The sequence below is a fragment of the Fusarium musae genome, chromosome 5, assembly GCF_019915245.1.
Source record: "Fusarium musae strain F31 chromosome 5, whole genome shotgun sequence".
Lineage (NCBI taxonomy): Eukaryota > Fungi > Ascomycota > Sordariomycetes > Hypocreales > Nectriaceae > Fusarium > Fusarium musae.
This window is the reverse complement of record NC_058391.1, coordinates 3802635-3818854: the sequence shown is the minus strand read 5'-3', so window position 1 is coordinate 3818854 and position 16220 is coordinate 3802635. Positions and strand designations below refer to the sequence as shown.

At 49.6% G+C, this 16220-nt stretch overlaps 6 protein-coding genes across 6 annotated transcripts; 5 read left to right on the top strand and 1 right to left on the bottom strand.

Annotated features, from left to right (window-relative positions):
* Positions 1 to 181: 181 nt before the first annotated feature.
* J7337_007669 (uncharacterized protein) lies at positions 182 to 1995 on the top strand (the record flags this gene model as incomplete). The annotated part of the gene is made up of 3 exons (XM_044825305.1): positions 182 to 601; positions 650 to 1829; positions 1880 to 1995. 3 exons carry the CDS (start codon positions 182 to 184, stop codon positions 1993 to 1995), a joined length of 1716 nt encoding a protein of 571 aa, XP_044680962.1.
* Positions 1996 to 3147: 1152 nt separating this feature from the next.
* J7337_007668 (uncharacterized protein) lies at positions 3148 to 4044 on the bottom strand (the record flags this gene model as incomplete). The annotated part of the gene is made up of 1 exon (XM_044825304.1): positions 3148 to 4044. The coding sequence occupies one exon, from the start codon at positions 4042 to 4044 to the stop codon at positions 3148 to 3150; it is 897 nt and encodes a 298-aa protein (XP_044680961.1).
* Positions 4045 to 6499: 2455 nt separating this feature from the next.
* On the top strand, positions 6500 to 7823 carry J7337_007667 (uncharacterized protein; the record flags this gene model as incomplete). The annotated part of the gene is made up of 3 exons (XM_044825303.1): positions 6500 to 6717; positions 6770 to 7188; positions 7252 to 7823. 3 exons carry the CDS (start codon positions 6500 to 6502, stop codon positions 7821 to 7823), a joined length of 1209 nt encoding a protein of 402 aa, XP_044680960.1.
* Positions 7824 to 10427: 2604 nt separating this feature from the next.
* J7337_007666 (uncharacterized protein) lies at positions 10428 to 11534 on the top strand (the record flags this gene model as incomplete). Its single annotated transcript, XM_044825302.1, has 1 exon — positions 10428 to 11534. One exon carries the CDS (start codon positions 10428 to 10430, stop codon positions 11532 to 11534), a length of 1107 nt encoding a protein of 368 aa, XP_044680959.1.
* A 1333-nt stretch (positions 11535 to 12867) lies between these two features.
* Positions 12868 to 14540, top strand: J7337_007665 (uncharacterized protein; the record flags this gene model as incomplete). The annotated part of the gene is made up of 2 exons (XM_044825301.1): positions 12868 to 13103; positions 13163 to 14540. The coding sequence occupies 2 exons, from the start codon at positions 12868 to 12870 to the stop codon at positions 14538 to 14540; spliced, it is 1614 nt and encodes a 537-aa protein (XP_044680958.1).
* Positions 14541 to 15088: 548 nt separating this feature from the next.
* J7337_007664 (uncharacterized protein) lies at positions 15089 to 15973 on the top strand (the record flags this gene model as incomplete). Its single annotated transcript, XM_044825300.1, has 1 exon — positions 15089 to 15973. One exon carries the CDS (start codon positions 15089 to 15091, stop codon positions 15971 to 15973), a length of 885 nt encoding a protein of 294 aa, XP_044680957.1.
* Between the last annotated feature and the right edge of the window lie 247 nt (positions 15974 to 16220).

Genomic DNA, 16220 nt, shown 5'->3' with positions numbered 1-16220 from the left:
CCCCGTGGGGAAGTACCACCGAGATATCCCTGCCTGATCATCGGACTGGTGTCCATAGAACGAAATGCGGAGTCTTTCTTTATATTTATCCTGCTCCTCCTCCCTCTCCATTCATTGTCTATCCTTCCCCAGATCTGCATCTCTTTCCTTCTTCATTCTTCCCTTTGACAGACTCGAAGCAATGGCGCCTCCGAATGAAACTTCCAACGTGGAAGACGGGCAGAAAGCTCCCGTGCACCACACTGAGTTCTCCGGCTACAACTCACAGGTCGAGCTCATCGAGGCCGCCGTGGCTGCCAGTGATGCAGAGTGTCTCCTCCCCAAGAAGGAGCTGTTCTCGCGATACTGGCCTGCTGTGACGTTCAGTATGCTTCTGAGTGTTGCTTTGGTCATGGAGGGTATGGATGTTGGTCTTATCAACAACTTCTTCGCCCATCCTGCTTATCTCGCGCGTTTCGGTTGGCCTGACGCCAATGGCAAGCAGCATATCTCTACAAAGTGGCAGGGTGCTATTGGTGCTGGAAACAACTGTGGTTCTATCATCGGTCTCTTGATCAATGGTTACTTGCAATCACGATTCGGTTCTCGACGTGTTTACATGGTATATCATCTCTCACCGCGTCTCACTGATCCCTGCTAATCTCACTAGTTCGCCATGTCTCTCATGGCCTGCACCATCTTCGTCCTCTTCTTCGCTGTCAACGTCGAAATGCTCCTCGTCGGTAACCTCCTCTGCGGTATCCCCTGGGGTATCTTCCAGACCCTCACCACCGCCTACGCCGCCGAGATCTGCCCCGCCGCCCTCCGTGGCTACCTCACCGCCTGGGTCTCCATGTGCTGGGGAGCCGGAAGTTTCCTCGCCACTGGTGTCCTCCGTGGCTCTCTCGACCTCAAGGGCGACGCTGGATGGCGAGTCCCCTACGGTCTTCAGTGGATGTGGATTCCTCCTCTGATCACCGTCGCTTTCTTCGCCCCCGAGTCTCCCTGGTACCTCGTCCGTCGCGGTAAGCTCGAGGCTGCTGAGCATGCTCTCCGCCGTCTTGCTCGCAAGGGTCACTACACTGATGAGTCTATGGCTCAGACTCTTGCTCTCATGAAGCATACCAACGAGATGGAGAAAGTTGAGGCTGAGGCTGCTAGCTTCAAGGACTGCTTCCGAGGAACTAACCTTCGCCGAACTGGTATTGTCTGCATGGCTTGGGTCATCCAGATTCTCAACGGTCAATCCATCACCAGTTTCGCCGCTATCATGCTCAAGTCTATTGGTATGAGCAACACCATGGCTTTCAACTACAACATGATTATTCAGTCCGTCAACATCGTCGCCACTGCTGTCGCCATCTGCCTTATGGGTAGAATCGGACGTCGAACCTTTTACTTCTATGGTTCTTCTGGTATCGGTGCCTGCATGTTGATCATTGGTATTCTCGGCTTCGTTCCCAAGGTTGACAGTGTTGCCATCGTCACAGCTGCCTTCCTTGTCGTTGTCCAGTGTATCTTCAAGGTCTCTCTCGGCCCTACCACTTACGTCATTGTCGCCGAGACTGCTTCCAACCGTGTTCGCGCTCAGACCATCGTCATCGGTCGTGCTGTCTACGTCTGTGGTCAGATCATTGTTCAGCAGCTCAACCCCCGTATGCTCAACTCCAGCAGTGATGCTTGGAACTGGGGAGCGAAGACTGGAATGTTCTACTTCGGTCTCTGTTTCATCTGGGCTGTTTGGATCTTCTTCTTCCTGCCTGAGACCATGAACCGTAGCTTTGCCGATCTTGACTACCTCTTCCAGAAGAAGGTCAACGCTCGCAAGTTCACCTCCACTCCTGTTGACTGTAAGTTATCTCTAACCTCCAGTGATCGATCATCACTAACTTGGAAACAGTGTTCGAGATTGTCGGACCTGACAGGACTACCGATAAGCTTCAGGGTATTGAGGCTGTCACTCCCGTCAACACCAACACTGCTGGCCCTGAGATCGAGGGAACCAAGAAGCCTTAATTGTTTGACGATACTCTGAGTTGATGTAATGGTTATTTGGTGATGATTGGCATGACTAGCAAGCGATGTTGATGCATGGGTCCAGCTTATAGCGCTACTCTAGTACCTGAAGAGACTTTGGATACCTAAACATGACATGACTAGCCTTGGTAAAACGTGACATTCTTTTGTAATGGTGACGGTCTATTGGCCATGCGTTTCAATTTTAAGCAGCCGATACACATGGCACGTGTGCAATAATCGTTTCCCCAACGTCAGCGTAGGTGCTATAGCTCATCAGTCAGCTCTTGCCTTTCAGTGTAGTGCTGCAGTCTTATGACTGCCGTGGGCTTTACACGACTACAATCAGCATCATACCGTCACCTAAATTTAGTAGTGCCTTTCGTGACTTCAGCCTATCTCCGTGGAACTCATTCTACCGCCCCTTTGCCTCCGCACACCTCCAGGTTACTAAGAGGTCGTACCTCCGAGAACAACAACAGGTATTAGGTTACCAACATGGACATTTCACTGTCGTTAAAGTTCAGGCTGAGGCCCAAGATGCCAAGCAGGTGGCGGCTTAAACAGCGAGTACTTAGGATAGTGGGGTCGAAGGAAAACGCCATAGGTCTTTATTTCCATGTTGTACTAATCTCTCACAGTCAGGTCAAGGAGTGTTTTGCCCGTATGTGTTTATTGTTGCCCTTTACCATGGTGCCCTGGGAGCTGAAGACTCTCTTGGACCCTAACCTTACTACATACTCATCTCTCTAACGCACTTGCCGCCATTTACTGCCCAAAAACAGAAAAGGAAAAAGAAAGAAACCATGATATACTCCTCACTTTCAACGCACTCAGAAGTCTCACTGTAACCTTCTCACCAAATAGCTCGAATTACCTAGGTTGTCCTCCTTTCAACCCGTCTCCAAACCAGTCCTTTCTCCCACCAGCGTTGCTTTCGAGCCGTCAGCACCTGCTGGGTGGGATCTGTAGACCCCTTTCTTTGGAAATGTCGCTTCCGATAGCCGTCCCAGATTTCCTGTCTGTTTCTCTCGTCAATGCGAGCTTGGTCCTGCTGTTCCGGAGGAAGAGCGTTGATCGCGTCCCGAATCAGGTCGCGTCGCACGCGTTCAGCTTTGATTGCCTCCGGGCTGAAAGAACCGGGTGAATTCACTAAGCAGTAGTATTAGCACTCCGTTCTCGGGGTCGACATCCGCTAGGCTTTCTGGTGGTCTTACTATCAGCGATGGAGGAGGCCTCCAGGTGCTTCAATGCAGAGCTGTAGTGGCTAATAACCAGCCGAATGTTGTAAATGTCTCCGAAATCTCGGCCAGGCATGAGACTCGTATCAATGATATCCTCCTCGAATTGCGAAAATACTTTGTGTTCGAAGATGAAATGACTGCTCAATATGATATCTGCTTTGAGATCGTCAAGGACATAGAAGTTACAGGGGATCGAATCCCAAGAACTACTAAACTGCCAAGTGGAATCGTAAACGATACCAGTAGTGGTATCTAAGGACCCATCGGCATACTCGATAGTACGCCTGTGCTCAAAACTCTTATCAATTTGCAGGGAGTGCCGCCTAGCAAAGTCTGCTGATATCAGCATCGCGTCACATCCTGTGTCCGCCAGGGCAATCGAAGGTATGTTGTCAAATTTTCCCTGCAAACAGCATGTATCATCCTCGATGAGGCTGAATCTTAGTCGAGAAGTAAACTTTCTCAACGATTTCGTGATACGACCGGTAAACTTGGTTAAAGTGCCTGTCGCTTTGAGAAACGCTTGACACAGGATGAGATCTTGTGTGCATTTGGGGAGGATGCAACAATCAAGCAGATAATTCTCTGCTTCTCCCAAGAAAGTAAAAGGGACGTCTACGGTACCGGAAGACTCGACTGTAGCCCCCGTTGGCAGCCGGAACCTTTCTTTAATCCGGACTTTAGGCACGAGCCCAGGCTTCTCAACAAGTTGCTGAGACACGAAGTTGCGTTTCGCACCGGTGTCTGGCAATGCGTCGATCTGATGTCTCAGGGAGCCTACCAAACCTTTCACTATGTAGTCCATCGAGCCACTAGAATAGGTCTCAGCCGAGCTTTTGCGGGCGCGGAGCGGCAGGCTTTTCTTGCTGATGTTGGTCGCAGGTTTGTATGTGGCGATCTCTCCGGACGCTTGCGAAGCGATCAAGTTATTGGTCAATGCAGCATTGGAGCCGCGAGCGGCTATGAACTGATTTACTAAACGAGCCGAGGCCTCGTGAAGCAGCTCGAGTGCACGGTCGAGTCGAGAGGCCTTCTCCTCGAGATATATAGTGCGTTTTCCGCCTTCTGTCCTAAGAACGGAAGCATACCACTGTCGATTTAGGTCAACCCGAGTTATAAGTTGGAACTCGGCATCTGAGCTCTTATCGGAAAAAATGCAGTTCTGTAAAATGAAACCTTCGGATTCATGAGATGGGAACCAAATGCTGATAAGCTTCTCTCACTGTGCACAAATTGTAGCAGATTGCTTTGGTTCTGTAGCGTCCCGGGGCAGCTAACTTCATCCCGTGACAAAGGCCCCCCCGGACTCCCTGAGGAGGATTCCATTGGGTTCGCGATGTCTCAGACAGGCAAACCGTGCCTGTTGATATCCGTAAGCCTATTCAGATGATCGGGAGCAATTAGTGATGGTGCAAACAGGAAACCTCGGTGGAGAAGAATACCATGCGCAAAGAAAGCAAGAAAAAATATAAAGAAAACAGAAATTGGCCTGGAACTCGGAAAGTGGTGGCTCGCGATTACGGTAATCAATTGCTGCATGTCAGGGCTACATCGCTGTCAGGCTCCTCGCTGGGCCAATTCACCTTTTTGCCAATCATCGTCTCCAAACAGCTCTCAGTCTTATGTTGTGTAACTGTGATTTGCAAATTGCCACGTCATCACTAGGTGGCGGGTATCAGGCTGCAAGCCCAGTTCCGAAAGATAACGGAACAGCCCATCTCGTGATTTTTTTTAATTGTGTGTTTGTTTGGGGCTCTTGACTCTCTTTACTTCTCATCTATATTAACTTCATACTGATGCGAAACCTTTTCGATATTGAGATGAATGCAGGTCAGGCCGCGACTCCACCATCCCTAGGATTCTCAGCACTCTCCTCTTGGATAGTTTCAGACCGAGATCAAGAACTGCTAGTTTTCCGGAAGTTTGGAGAAATCAGTGCTCGAAATCTTCTGTACTTACAATGTGAATTATTGAGCATTGAAAGCAGGCTGAAGGCCTGGGATAAACAGGTCGAAAGTAGCAACGACACTGCCTTAGAGCAGGCTGCCGAGACATGGGAAATGATGAATGAGCAGGCCGAGGCGGGTAAACCAGAAGCAAAAGAAATGCTGGATTTAGTAAATCAGCTTCGCGTCAAGATTAAAGAATATTGTATGTGGTATCGACCAGGGTACAAGCTTCTGCTTACTCTCGTTTAGATGAAGCTCTTGATTTACAGAGCAAGATATCTCAGCTCAGCAGTCCTGATGGGAGGGCACTTAAAGTGGCTCGCAACGAACTTCATGGGGGCCCTTTACGACGAGACGGGACAAAGCCAAACCCAATACTAGGAGGGAGAGGAAAGGACTTCCTGGATGAAGCGGAAGATCTCGTCTCGCTCAAAACGCCAACGGCTGTCGATCCATTATCAAAACTGCTCCGGGCCTACTGGCCAGGCCGAGTGCGTTTCACCAGTCTAACTACTACCATTGCAATATTCCGAGAACATTGACTGATGCGAAGATCTCGGAAACAGGAGGAACTATCCCGAGATGGCCGACGTCGAATTAGCCGCTTTGACGAACGATCAATCACAATAGCCGTTGCTCTCGTCAACATCTTGCTCGCCATGATCTTGTTAGTTGGCTCGATAAGCAGTCTCTACTACGTAAAGTCCGCACCAGCGATTCTTGGTACCATATGCGGCTTTACAATACTATTTGCGTTGAGCATGGGCTTGATCACAAACGCGAAACGAGCAGAAATATTTGCAGGAAGCGCAGCGTAAGCAGCATTCCTTCTTCATTTTAAGATTTACAGGAAGTGGATGGGTATACTAATATGTATGAGACCAGTTATGCGGCTATCTTGGTGGTTTTCGTTGGAAATGGGGATCAATCGGGCTGTAAGTGTAGCTAGAGGTTGGAATGATCCCCAGAGGAATTTAATAAGACGGGCTCTTATACAATATAGTATCAGACTACCCGGATTAATGCAACTTTTATTAGATGGGCGAAAGTCGAGCCTCGTAATATGCCGAAATGTACCATGTATTGCCAAGCCTGATGTCGTTGATCGCGAGTGGCTTATTGCGGCATATTTGCGGCACGTTTCTCCGCGCGCGGCTCCATGCTTAGCCTAGGTTACAAAAATGAGGTCATATTTATCAGCAAGACTGCTACGCCCTACTGACTACATATCAATCACTGACTTCTTAAACCCCTCCGAGCGCAACTAAAAGAAACAAAAACTCTCACTTGAAAATAAGTTACACTTTGAACATGTCAGACGGTTTTGCAAAGGTTCCTTCGGGCGCTCAGGTCAAGCCAACGCCTTACAAGGTCTCCATTTCGGACGACAAGGTTGATGAGCTTAAGCAGCTTGTGAAGCTGGGAAGAGTCGGACCGCCGACCTATGAATCTACGCAGAAAGAACATAATTATGGAGTTAGTCATCAGTGGTTGACTGATGCGAAAGCTGCTTGGCTTGATTTTGACTGGTATGTCCATCCTCTTCTGAAGTTACAGTGCGGAGGCTAACCTTCGGAATAGGCGCGCAGCAGAAAAGCACATTAACTCATACAATCACTGGACTGTACCCATCAAAGATGAGAAGTGTGATTTTACAATCCACTTCACGGGTCTTTTCTCCTCTAAGCCTGATGCTGTCCCCGTGGTAATGCTCCATGGTTGGCCGGGTAGCTTTCTAGAGTTTCTCAAGATCCTCTCCATTCTCAAGGAGCGCTACACCCCCGAGACGCTCCCCTACCACGTCATTGTGCCATCTCTTCCCGGCTATGCTTTCTCAGATAAGCCGCCATTGGACAAGGACTTTGGCATCAGAGACGTTTCCCGCATTGTGAACACTTTGATGGTTCAGTTGGGTTTTGGAGGCGGCTATATCGCTCAGGGAGGCGATATCGGAAGCAGGATTTCTCGTGTACTCGCAGCTACTTATGATGAGTGCAAAGGTAAGTGATCAAGATGCGAATCGTCCGTGGGTTAAAGAGAACAACTGACAAGCTTGTCTACAGCGGCTCATCTCAACTTCTGCCTCATGGCGGAGCCGGCAACTGCACAGGGTGAAGTCTCAGAGGCAGAAAAGAGAGGCCTCGAGCGTGCAAAGGACTTTGACAAGCTAGGTACCGCCTACGCTCTGATGCACGCCACAAGACCAAGCACAATCGGCCTCATCCTCTCATCGTCGCCTCTCGCGCTTCTAGCCTGGGTCGGCGAGAAATTCCTGAGCTGGAGTGACGAAGATCCTCCCCTGGAGGAAATTCTCACCTCGGTTTCACTTTACTGGCTAACAGACAGCTTCCCTACTTCGATCTTTCCATACCGTCAACGCTTTGACCCAGATTACCCCGGCTCACACGATCACCCGAAGTGGAAGATCAGTAAGCCATTAGGTTACAGCTGGTTTCCGTTTGAGCTTGCTCCTATTCCTGTAAGCTGGGTGAAGACGACGGGCAATCTGGTGTTTTGGAGGGATCATGAGCGGGGTGGACATTTTGCTGCACTAGAGAGACCGGAGGATTTGTTGAAGGACTTTGGGGAGTTTGTAGAGCAGATCTCCAAGGATGGGTCTTTGAAGATCCAGTGATCGATTTGTAGATAGCGGCGCCCATTCCGCTTCAAGCTCCATTGAGGATCACGAACCGATTGAAAGATGATTAATCTTATTAGATATTCGAATCCAACATTGTCTTCTTGCTTTATTGATGCCTCCTGATTATTGAGGTATCCTTTATTGCATCGAAGTGCTCAGCCAATTGATGGTCTCACATGACTGAACACGTGATGCCAGTCCGCGATTTTTGGCGGTCGATTCAGCGTGCTGTCATATTGACCGGCGCGCACCCAAGGACCGTTAGCTATGGCCATTTCTTTTGTTATATTTTAAGGCTCGATTTGCGCGGCAAACAAGGGCTATTGAATCCCAGCAACGAAATCCAACCGCGAAACCGTGGACGTGCCCACTGTGCCCGTGTCGGTACAAAGCGCGCCATGCCATCACCATGAAGCCGCTCTACTCGATGCGCCCCGATACAATGAGCACAGCGCTGCCGCTGCAATTGCGAACTCGGCCGTCACTTGGTACGGCGCATCGCAGCTCCACTCCCCCTGAACCAAGTCTTTGGCCTAAAGTGTCCCTCACGCACCCGCCCGATTGATGCCGCGTCAATTCCCGTCCGTTACCTGACAATGCCGAGCGGGTCTACAACATGCTGGGCGCTGCGACCGATCGAGAGAACATGGAGCGAGGAGCAGTCGAAGACCGTCGCGGCTGACGTGGTTGAGCCCTGAGTTGTGTCTTCAGCCAACGCCATTGCTTTTCGTGTTGTAACTGGTATGATGCTTTTCGTCGATGCGCCTCTTCCAAGCGCCATTGCAGAAGTGCGAACGCGTCGTCCCCAGTTCACTGCGCGCCGTATCTTGTAGAGTTTGCCCGGCTCTCATCATCATGGAACAGGCCGAGCGCTTCGCACACGCGCGACGCATACCTTGTTCCTCGAGTCTCATACAAGTCCAGTCGATCGCGCAGCCTCTCGAGTGCCTCGTAGCAGTTCATCGTCCAAGCCAGCCCGCCAATCCCTCACCCGTTTGTGATGTCGCTCTGAAGCAGCGCATGCACCGCGACCTCGGCCGCGTGAAACCGCTGTAGATACATGCAAATCGCTGGGCATTCCACCCTCGCTCGAAGCTCGACCCACCATATACTCCGTCCTGCCTTGCGATACCATATATATAACAACAACAACGCGACGGGGTCTCTCGCAAGGAGCAGTTCCTTGAAGGGTCCTTCAATCCTGTGCGTGAAGAGCTGCGTCTGCCCTGTTGTGACTTGGCTATCCGGTAGATAAAGGATGCGCGAAACAGCATGCGCAGCGTAGAAATAAGGGTTATGTGGCGTAGATGTCTGGTTCAATTGGCAAACAGCAGCCAAGGCCTCTGGTATACCGTCTATCCCGGCCTCTGGTAAATGCGCTTGCATCTGTGCGATCGTAACAGCCATGATGCGAAACAGGCTATCATTTCGTAGAGGGTCCACCATATTCCACAGGGACATCTTTCCACTAATCATAGACACCCAATCGAGGTCGTCGTCACCAGTTTTTAGAGGCCAAGAGTCTTCCGGTCTGTATGCATCTGGCGACGAGAACGTTAGGACAGCTAGAGCTGCTGCTGTGCCCCATATCGGGTCCTTGTCGTTGGTCTTGACAGGTTCACGTAACTTCTTGTTGAAGAGCGCTGTGCTTTGTGACCAGTGATAGCATTCTTCTAGACTCCGGGGAGAGCTTGATGAGGTGTTTAAATAGCGATCGTATGTAAGTGCCACTGCTAGAGAAGCGTGCATCAAGCAAGGGTTCTATACCAATTAGCTTTGTTGAACTTGGAGACATTCGGGGTGTCGCTCGTACAGTGAATGCAAGTTTGAACAATCTCCGATTGACGTCGATCATGTTCCCATCATCCGGCGTCAAGAGACTTCTCGCATAGTATCTCGTCACAAAATCTTGACATTTTGCATTGAGCTGATAGATGGTATACTCATCAGATGTCCATACAGCGCTCGCGACGGGTCTTTGAGGCGATGGCTTGCAACGAACCACGGCCCTCACGGCGTCGGGAGTAATTGGAAGAAGGTCGGGTATGTTCACTCCAAAATTACACAAGACCCCAAATGAGCTGCATTTTTTACAGCGCGGTTTGCTCTCATCGCACTGACAAACGTTAGTTGAAGCACGAATGAGTTGAGGGGAGACTCGCCTTGAGTTTTCTCAGCTTGCAATTACGACAGCCATATCTTGACCGTCGCGCCGGTTTCTTTGGGCGCATTTGTTCCACACAATTCGTAGACATTTCCACAACGCTTTATTAATCACCACAAGTCGTGGGATGTTGTCATCTTTGAGAGAAATTGAGATCAAGCTGACAGGATCTGGAGGTATGATCTATTTTCGCGATACGCTAACCTCACCTTAGTTGGAGGATCTCTCACGCTAGCTGATTTGCGGATACACAGCGATTTGATTGGCGGGCTCATGATCCAGGAACTCTGGGTATTATCGTGAAGAGATCGATATGATTTGAGGAAAGCTTCATGCAATTGCTGTGATTTAAGTATAAAGAAGACACGTTCTTCGGTTATTTTAAACCCTTTCATCTACTGTTGCCCACCAGAAACCCTTTATCAAGAGAGAGAATGCCTACTCATCTCGCCGCTATCTGCCCAGGCAAAGGCCAACCCTTCCAAGTCCAAGCACGATCCACTCCAAAGCCAGGACCAGAAGAACTTCTCATTGTAGTCAAGTCTGTCGCTCTCAATCCAGCAGATGTCATCATGCGCGATCAAGGACTATTCATCGCAGGATATCCCGCTGTTATTGGCTTCGACATGTCCGGCTTGGTACTACAAGTCGGCGAAAATGTTCCAGCTGGCGATGATGGCTTCCAGCCCGGCACTCGTATTGCTGCATATTCTGCTTCTGCTTGGAGAGGCTGCGCTCCCGATTACGGTCCTTTCCAAGAAAAATGCCTTGTCCCGTGGCAACATGCTGTGCGTCTGTCAGATCAGGAGATGTCGTGGAACCATGCTGCGACACTGCCTGTGTCTGTGCAAGTACCTCTTAGCGCGTGGGATATGATGCGTATTCCAAGATCCTATGATAAACTATCTTCTCAAGATCTCAATCAGGCCGAGAAGAAAGAAGCGCTTCTTATCTGGGGTTCATCATCCAGCATCGGCACCATGGGCGTACAAACAGCTCATCTGATGTGCCAAGATCCCAAGTCGCCCTTTGCAGCTGTGTATGCTACTGCTGGGCCAGCGAACCACGATTATATACACTCACTCGGCGCCAGTCGTGTATTTAACTACAAGGATCCAAACGTTGTCGAGTTAATTGTCGCCGCTGCAAAAGAAGATGGGCTCGTCATCCGACATTGTTTCCTCGCGACCGGAAACCTTTCTTTTTGTCAGGCTGTGCTCAAAGAATTTATTGATGTTGACCCTATTGAGAGGAAGATAGCTGCCAAAATTGGGTCGGCTCCTTGGATTCCAGCAGATGCTGAGAACGTTGATGGAGTTGAGGTCGTTTTCGTGATGCCATCGGCGGTTGAAGAGGAAAGACTGGAGCAGTTCAAGTACTGGATTGGTCATTATTTGAGTAAGAAGTTGTCTAATGGTAATATTAGACCAAGTCCTGAGCCTAGAGTTGTAGGGAAAGGTTTGGAGTTCATCAACAGTGCTTTGGATAAGATGTCTGAAGGCGTCAGTTGTACAAAGTTAGTGGTGGAAATTGGGGAATGAGATGACATCCTGGGGAGCCTTAACGGGCAGTCGGAAAATTACTATGTGACTGGAACTGATGATTGAAAAGATTCTAAACAGAAAAAAACGTCTAGAACACACCATGGAAAGCTTTGCGCTGTGTTGGAATCATCTGCATTATCTGTCTCTATCATTCTGACACTACAGGGTAGTTGAAATGAATGGTGTTGTTGTTCTTATTTGTGAAGAGGTTCAATGGCGACAACCCCAGCAGCCTTCAATTGCGTTTCGGAACTTCCCGTATTCAAAAATCTTGTTTCATGGCGCTTGGCTCTCATTAACAATATTTTCGCATGGTTCCGTGGATAAAAGAGGCTCACCTGGTGATACTACGGCTCCGATCCTCAGGAGACTAATTACCCAAAACGGACATTTCTACCTGTGCCCACTCAGCGCCAATTACCAAACAGAAAAACCCCTGTACAACTCACATTACCGTGTTGTCACTCTCCAAAGCGAATATCACCTTGAATCATACCACGCGATCGGGTGAAAGGGTGGGTCAATTGGTTCCGTAGTCTCGATCGCTCGCTTCCTGACACGACATCGCCATGTATCCCATTGACCAATCAAGACGCCTTCTCATCAACCAGGTCACGTTGCCCAACATCGATGATGAAATGGCACTCGCTCGACACCCTCTTTGCTCAATAAACATAAGCATAATACGCCATGAAAAATAGAGTTAAAACTCTCCGCCAAGCTAAGCTCACACATCAATGGCGAGACAAGTTCCCCTTCACGAGCTAGATGAATCAATGATGTCTTGCCAAAGTCAGGGGGACGCAAAATTCTCGGTCTTGGCCGACTAGTCTAAACCTACAGGAGTAAAGATCATCCTCCCTCCTTTCGCCCCGGTCTGGAGTAGAAAATCCGGGGTGAGTTTGTTCTTATCGGACCGACACGACACAAAAACCTCCACGATCTCATGACCCCGTTTCCCCATACAAATTCCTCTTGGAATTCCATGGTCTGACGAGAAATCGAAGATCATGTCGGTCCGACATAGAAGATCTCGAGAGATTTGAAGCCATCACAAGGCTCAGCTCTTGGCGAAGATGAGCTCAGTCTCGCGTTGAAAAACATGTCGGGCCGACGTGTTTCTTGGCTAGACTGGTCTGGGGGGTCCGGGGTGACAACCCAAGCCAATACTCCAGAACCTGGAGAGAACGGGCTGTTTGTGGAGATTTAGCATAAGAATCCCCGGATTCCCCAACTTCTCTTCTGTTTTCCTCCCAGCATCAGCTTCACTTCACTTCCTCCTCTCCATACAAGGGATCCCTCTTTATAACATCTCTTACCTTGGACGACAATGTCTCTAACAAAGGATCTCGCTCAGGTTGAGCACGTCGATCCCGACAAGATGGCCTTTGAAGAAGTTGAGCGCCCTGCTGCGCGCGAGGCCAATGATCGCGAACACACCCTCACTATTCGCGATGCCCTCCGCCTATACCCCAAAGCCATCGCCTTCTCCCTCCTTTTCTCAACGGCCATCATCATGGAAGGTTATGATCTTAGTTTGTTGGGTAGCTTTTACGGCTATGACGCGTAAGTTGCAGTTAGCCTGGTATCGACACCGTCGGCCATGAAACTGACAACCCCCCCAGATTCAAGCAGAAATTCGGTAACGAAGTCGACTCGAACGGAAACCCTATTGTCTCGGCCGATTGGCAGACTTATATCCAAGTTGGTGGCATGTGTGGTCAGATCATCGGTCTTTACATCAACGGTTGGGTCTCTGATGCTTTTGGTTACAAGAAGACCATGTTGGCGAGTCAGGTTCTCATGATTGGACTCATCTTCTTCCCCTTCTTTGCACCAAACCTTGAGGTCCTCTTGGCTGGAAACATCCTCCTCGGTCTGCCATGGGGTATTTTCCAGACTCTCACTCTCGCCTACGCTTCTGATGTTGCGCCCGTTGTGCTGCGACCGTATCTTACTGCCTACGTCAACCTTTGCTGGGTCATCGGTCAGCTCATCGGTGCAGGTGTTCTTCGAGGGTTCAGCACCATGGGTGGTGATTGGTCTTACAGAATCCCTTTTGCTCTTCAGTGGGCTTGGCCTCCTTTCATCATGCTCGGTACCCTGTTCGCTCCCGAGTCTCCTTGGTGGCTTGTGCGAAAGGAGCGATATGAAGATGCTAAGCGATCTATTCTCTCGCTCACCACCCAGTGCGACATTCCTTTCGATGCTGATGCTCAGGTTGAGCTTCTCAAGGCTACCAACCAGCTGGAGATTGAGAACTCTGCTGGAACCAACTACTGGCACTGCTTCATGCGCAGCGATCTTCGACGAACTGAAGTCGCTTCCATCAGCTACACTGCCCAGGCTCTCTGCGGTAGCTCTCTCATGGGCTACGCTGTTCAGTTCTACCTCGAAGCTGGTCTCTCCTCTGAGCGAGCTCTTGACTTTAACGTCATTCAGTACTGTGTCGGTGCTGTCGGTGTTGTTCTATCCTGGTTCCTCATGGCTCGCTTCGGTCGTCGCCATATCTACATCTGCGGCATGGCCTCTCTTTTCTTCATCCTCATCGCCGTCGGTGCCCTCGGCTTCGCCAAGAAGACTGAGCAAACCGGCTGGGCCATCGGTAGCTTGCTCGTCGTATACACCTTCGTCTACGACATGACCATCGGTCCCATCGCTTATACCATCGTCGCCGAGATCTCCTCCACCCGTCTCAAGGCCAAGACTATCGTGCTGGCCCGTAACTTTAGCAACATCGCCGGTCTCGTCACCAACACCCTCATGCCCCGCATGCTCGGTCGCAACTCGTGGAACTGGGGTGCCAAGACTGGTCTCTTCTGGGCTGGATGGTGTCTGTTGATCTTCATCTGGGCCTTCTTCCGCCTTCCCGAGCCCAAGGGCCGAACATATGGTGAACTCGATCTTCTCTTCGAGCACAATGTTCCTGCGCGCAAGTTTGCTAGCACCAAGGTTGATCAGTTCCCTACACATGGATCAGCAGAGAAGGTCCAGGAGGAGTAAAAAGTTGAAAGAGTTCTTTTAGTTAGGAAAAGAGCCTGGAGAGGTTGAAATAAGTCACTATTTGTATTTCATAGCAATTTAGCGCAATGACTGATATCTAACGATACTGCACATTATCTTTACTTCCCTCGCGACTGTGTTTCAGCTCAGGATCTTTATCCAAAACAATGAAGAGTCTTAGTCTAAGACTTAGGCTAGTTTAGTGTTCTTTAGTGGTGTTTTAGACTAACTTAGCTCAAGGGTTTAAACCATTCACTGCTGTAGTTGTCAAGCTTTGCGCGCCGGGTTTGTCGCGACCGGAAGACGCGTAACTTAGATTTTGCAGGGCATCTGTCTTAGTCAGCAGGCGTGCCGTGATCTAATTTCTGTCAACAACCAGACCATTCGTCAATCAACCCATCTTCATCTCCACCACGATTCTTAAGTCCGATAATGTACATCTTGTTACGCACTCCATCAATCACTCCAGGTCTTGGAAGTCAGTCAATCACCAAGACTTTGTGAGCTCAGCGAGCGATGCGGGCAATTCGGCTCCCCTCGTCTACACCATGTCAACAACAGGATACGTCCCTCCGCCCAATCAAGCAGCTACTCAACATGAAGGAACATCGTCCTTGGCTATCAATAACACATTCCCTCGACGCTTAATGACACTCATCGCACTCAAAACATCCGCGCGCTTCTACAAACATGATGGGCCCTGTATCCCCATCTCAAAGTCTCTCATCGTCAAGAAGGGGCCATTTGTCCACCTCACTGAAGCAGCTACTATGCAATTCGTAGCAGCTAGTACTTCTATTCCTGTCCCGACTGTTCACTGCTCGTTCGTGCACAAGAACAGAGCACATATAGTCATGCAGCGCATTTGCGGCAAATCTCTCGCAGAAGCCTGGAGAGGTCTTTCTGAAGCCGATCTGGCGAGCATCTTCGCTCAGCTTCGACGTATGCTGGAGGAATTACGGGCTATTATTCCACCAAGTGGCGCGGGAGTTGAGAGCTGTATAGGCGGTTCATTGCGCGACTCCCGAATACCACGTTCAAGACCACGATTTGGGCCTTTCAAGACAATTCAGGATTTCCATCGGTGGTTACGGGAAGGCCTTGAGCCAGAAAGCCGTCCAGATCACATCGAGGACCAGGATTGGGAACATGTAAAAGAGATGGCCACCAAACAGGACGGTCCGTGGCCACTGCCGGTGTTTACTCATGGCGATCTAAACCCGTTCAATATATTGGTTAAGGGTGATCAAGTTGTCGGTATCATTGATTGGGAGTTTGCCGGCTGGTATCCGCACTACTGGGAGTATACTTCTGCATGGTATGGAAATCGCATTCGACAGGGCTGGCAAGAGTCGCTCACCAAGTTCTTGGATCCATATCCTGCAGAACTGGAGATGGAGAAGACAAGGCAAAGATGGTGGGGCGATTTTTGAGGTTTCGTTCTCTATAAAGAACTAAAAATCAGGTTTAAAAAATTTATAATGAATTTAGATTAGTTCCTAAAGCTATTTCTTAGGATGATCAGTCAGTATCATTTCAATGCGAAGGATTTCGCGGCATTAGACATAGGGCAGAAACTGCCACTGCTCACAGTGTTGGTTCTGGGGCTCTGGGGGTTGGTTCCAGAAATACCTACAAGTAACCACCAACATCGACAGTTTGTAGGCGCGCGCTTCAATA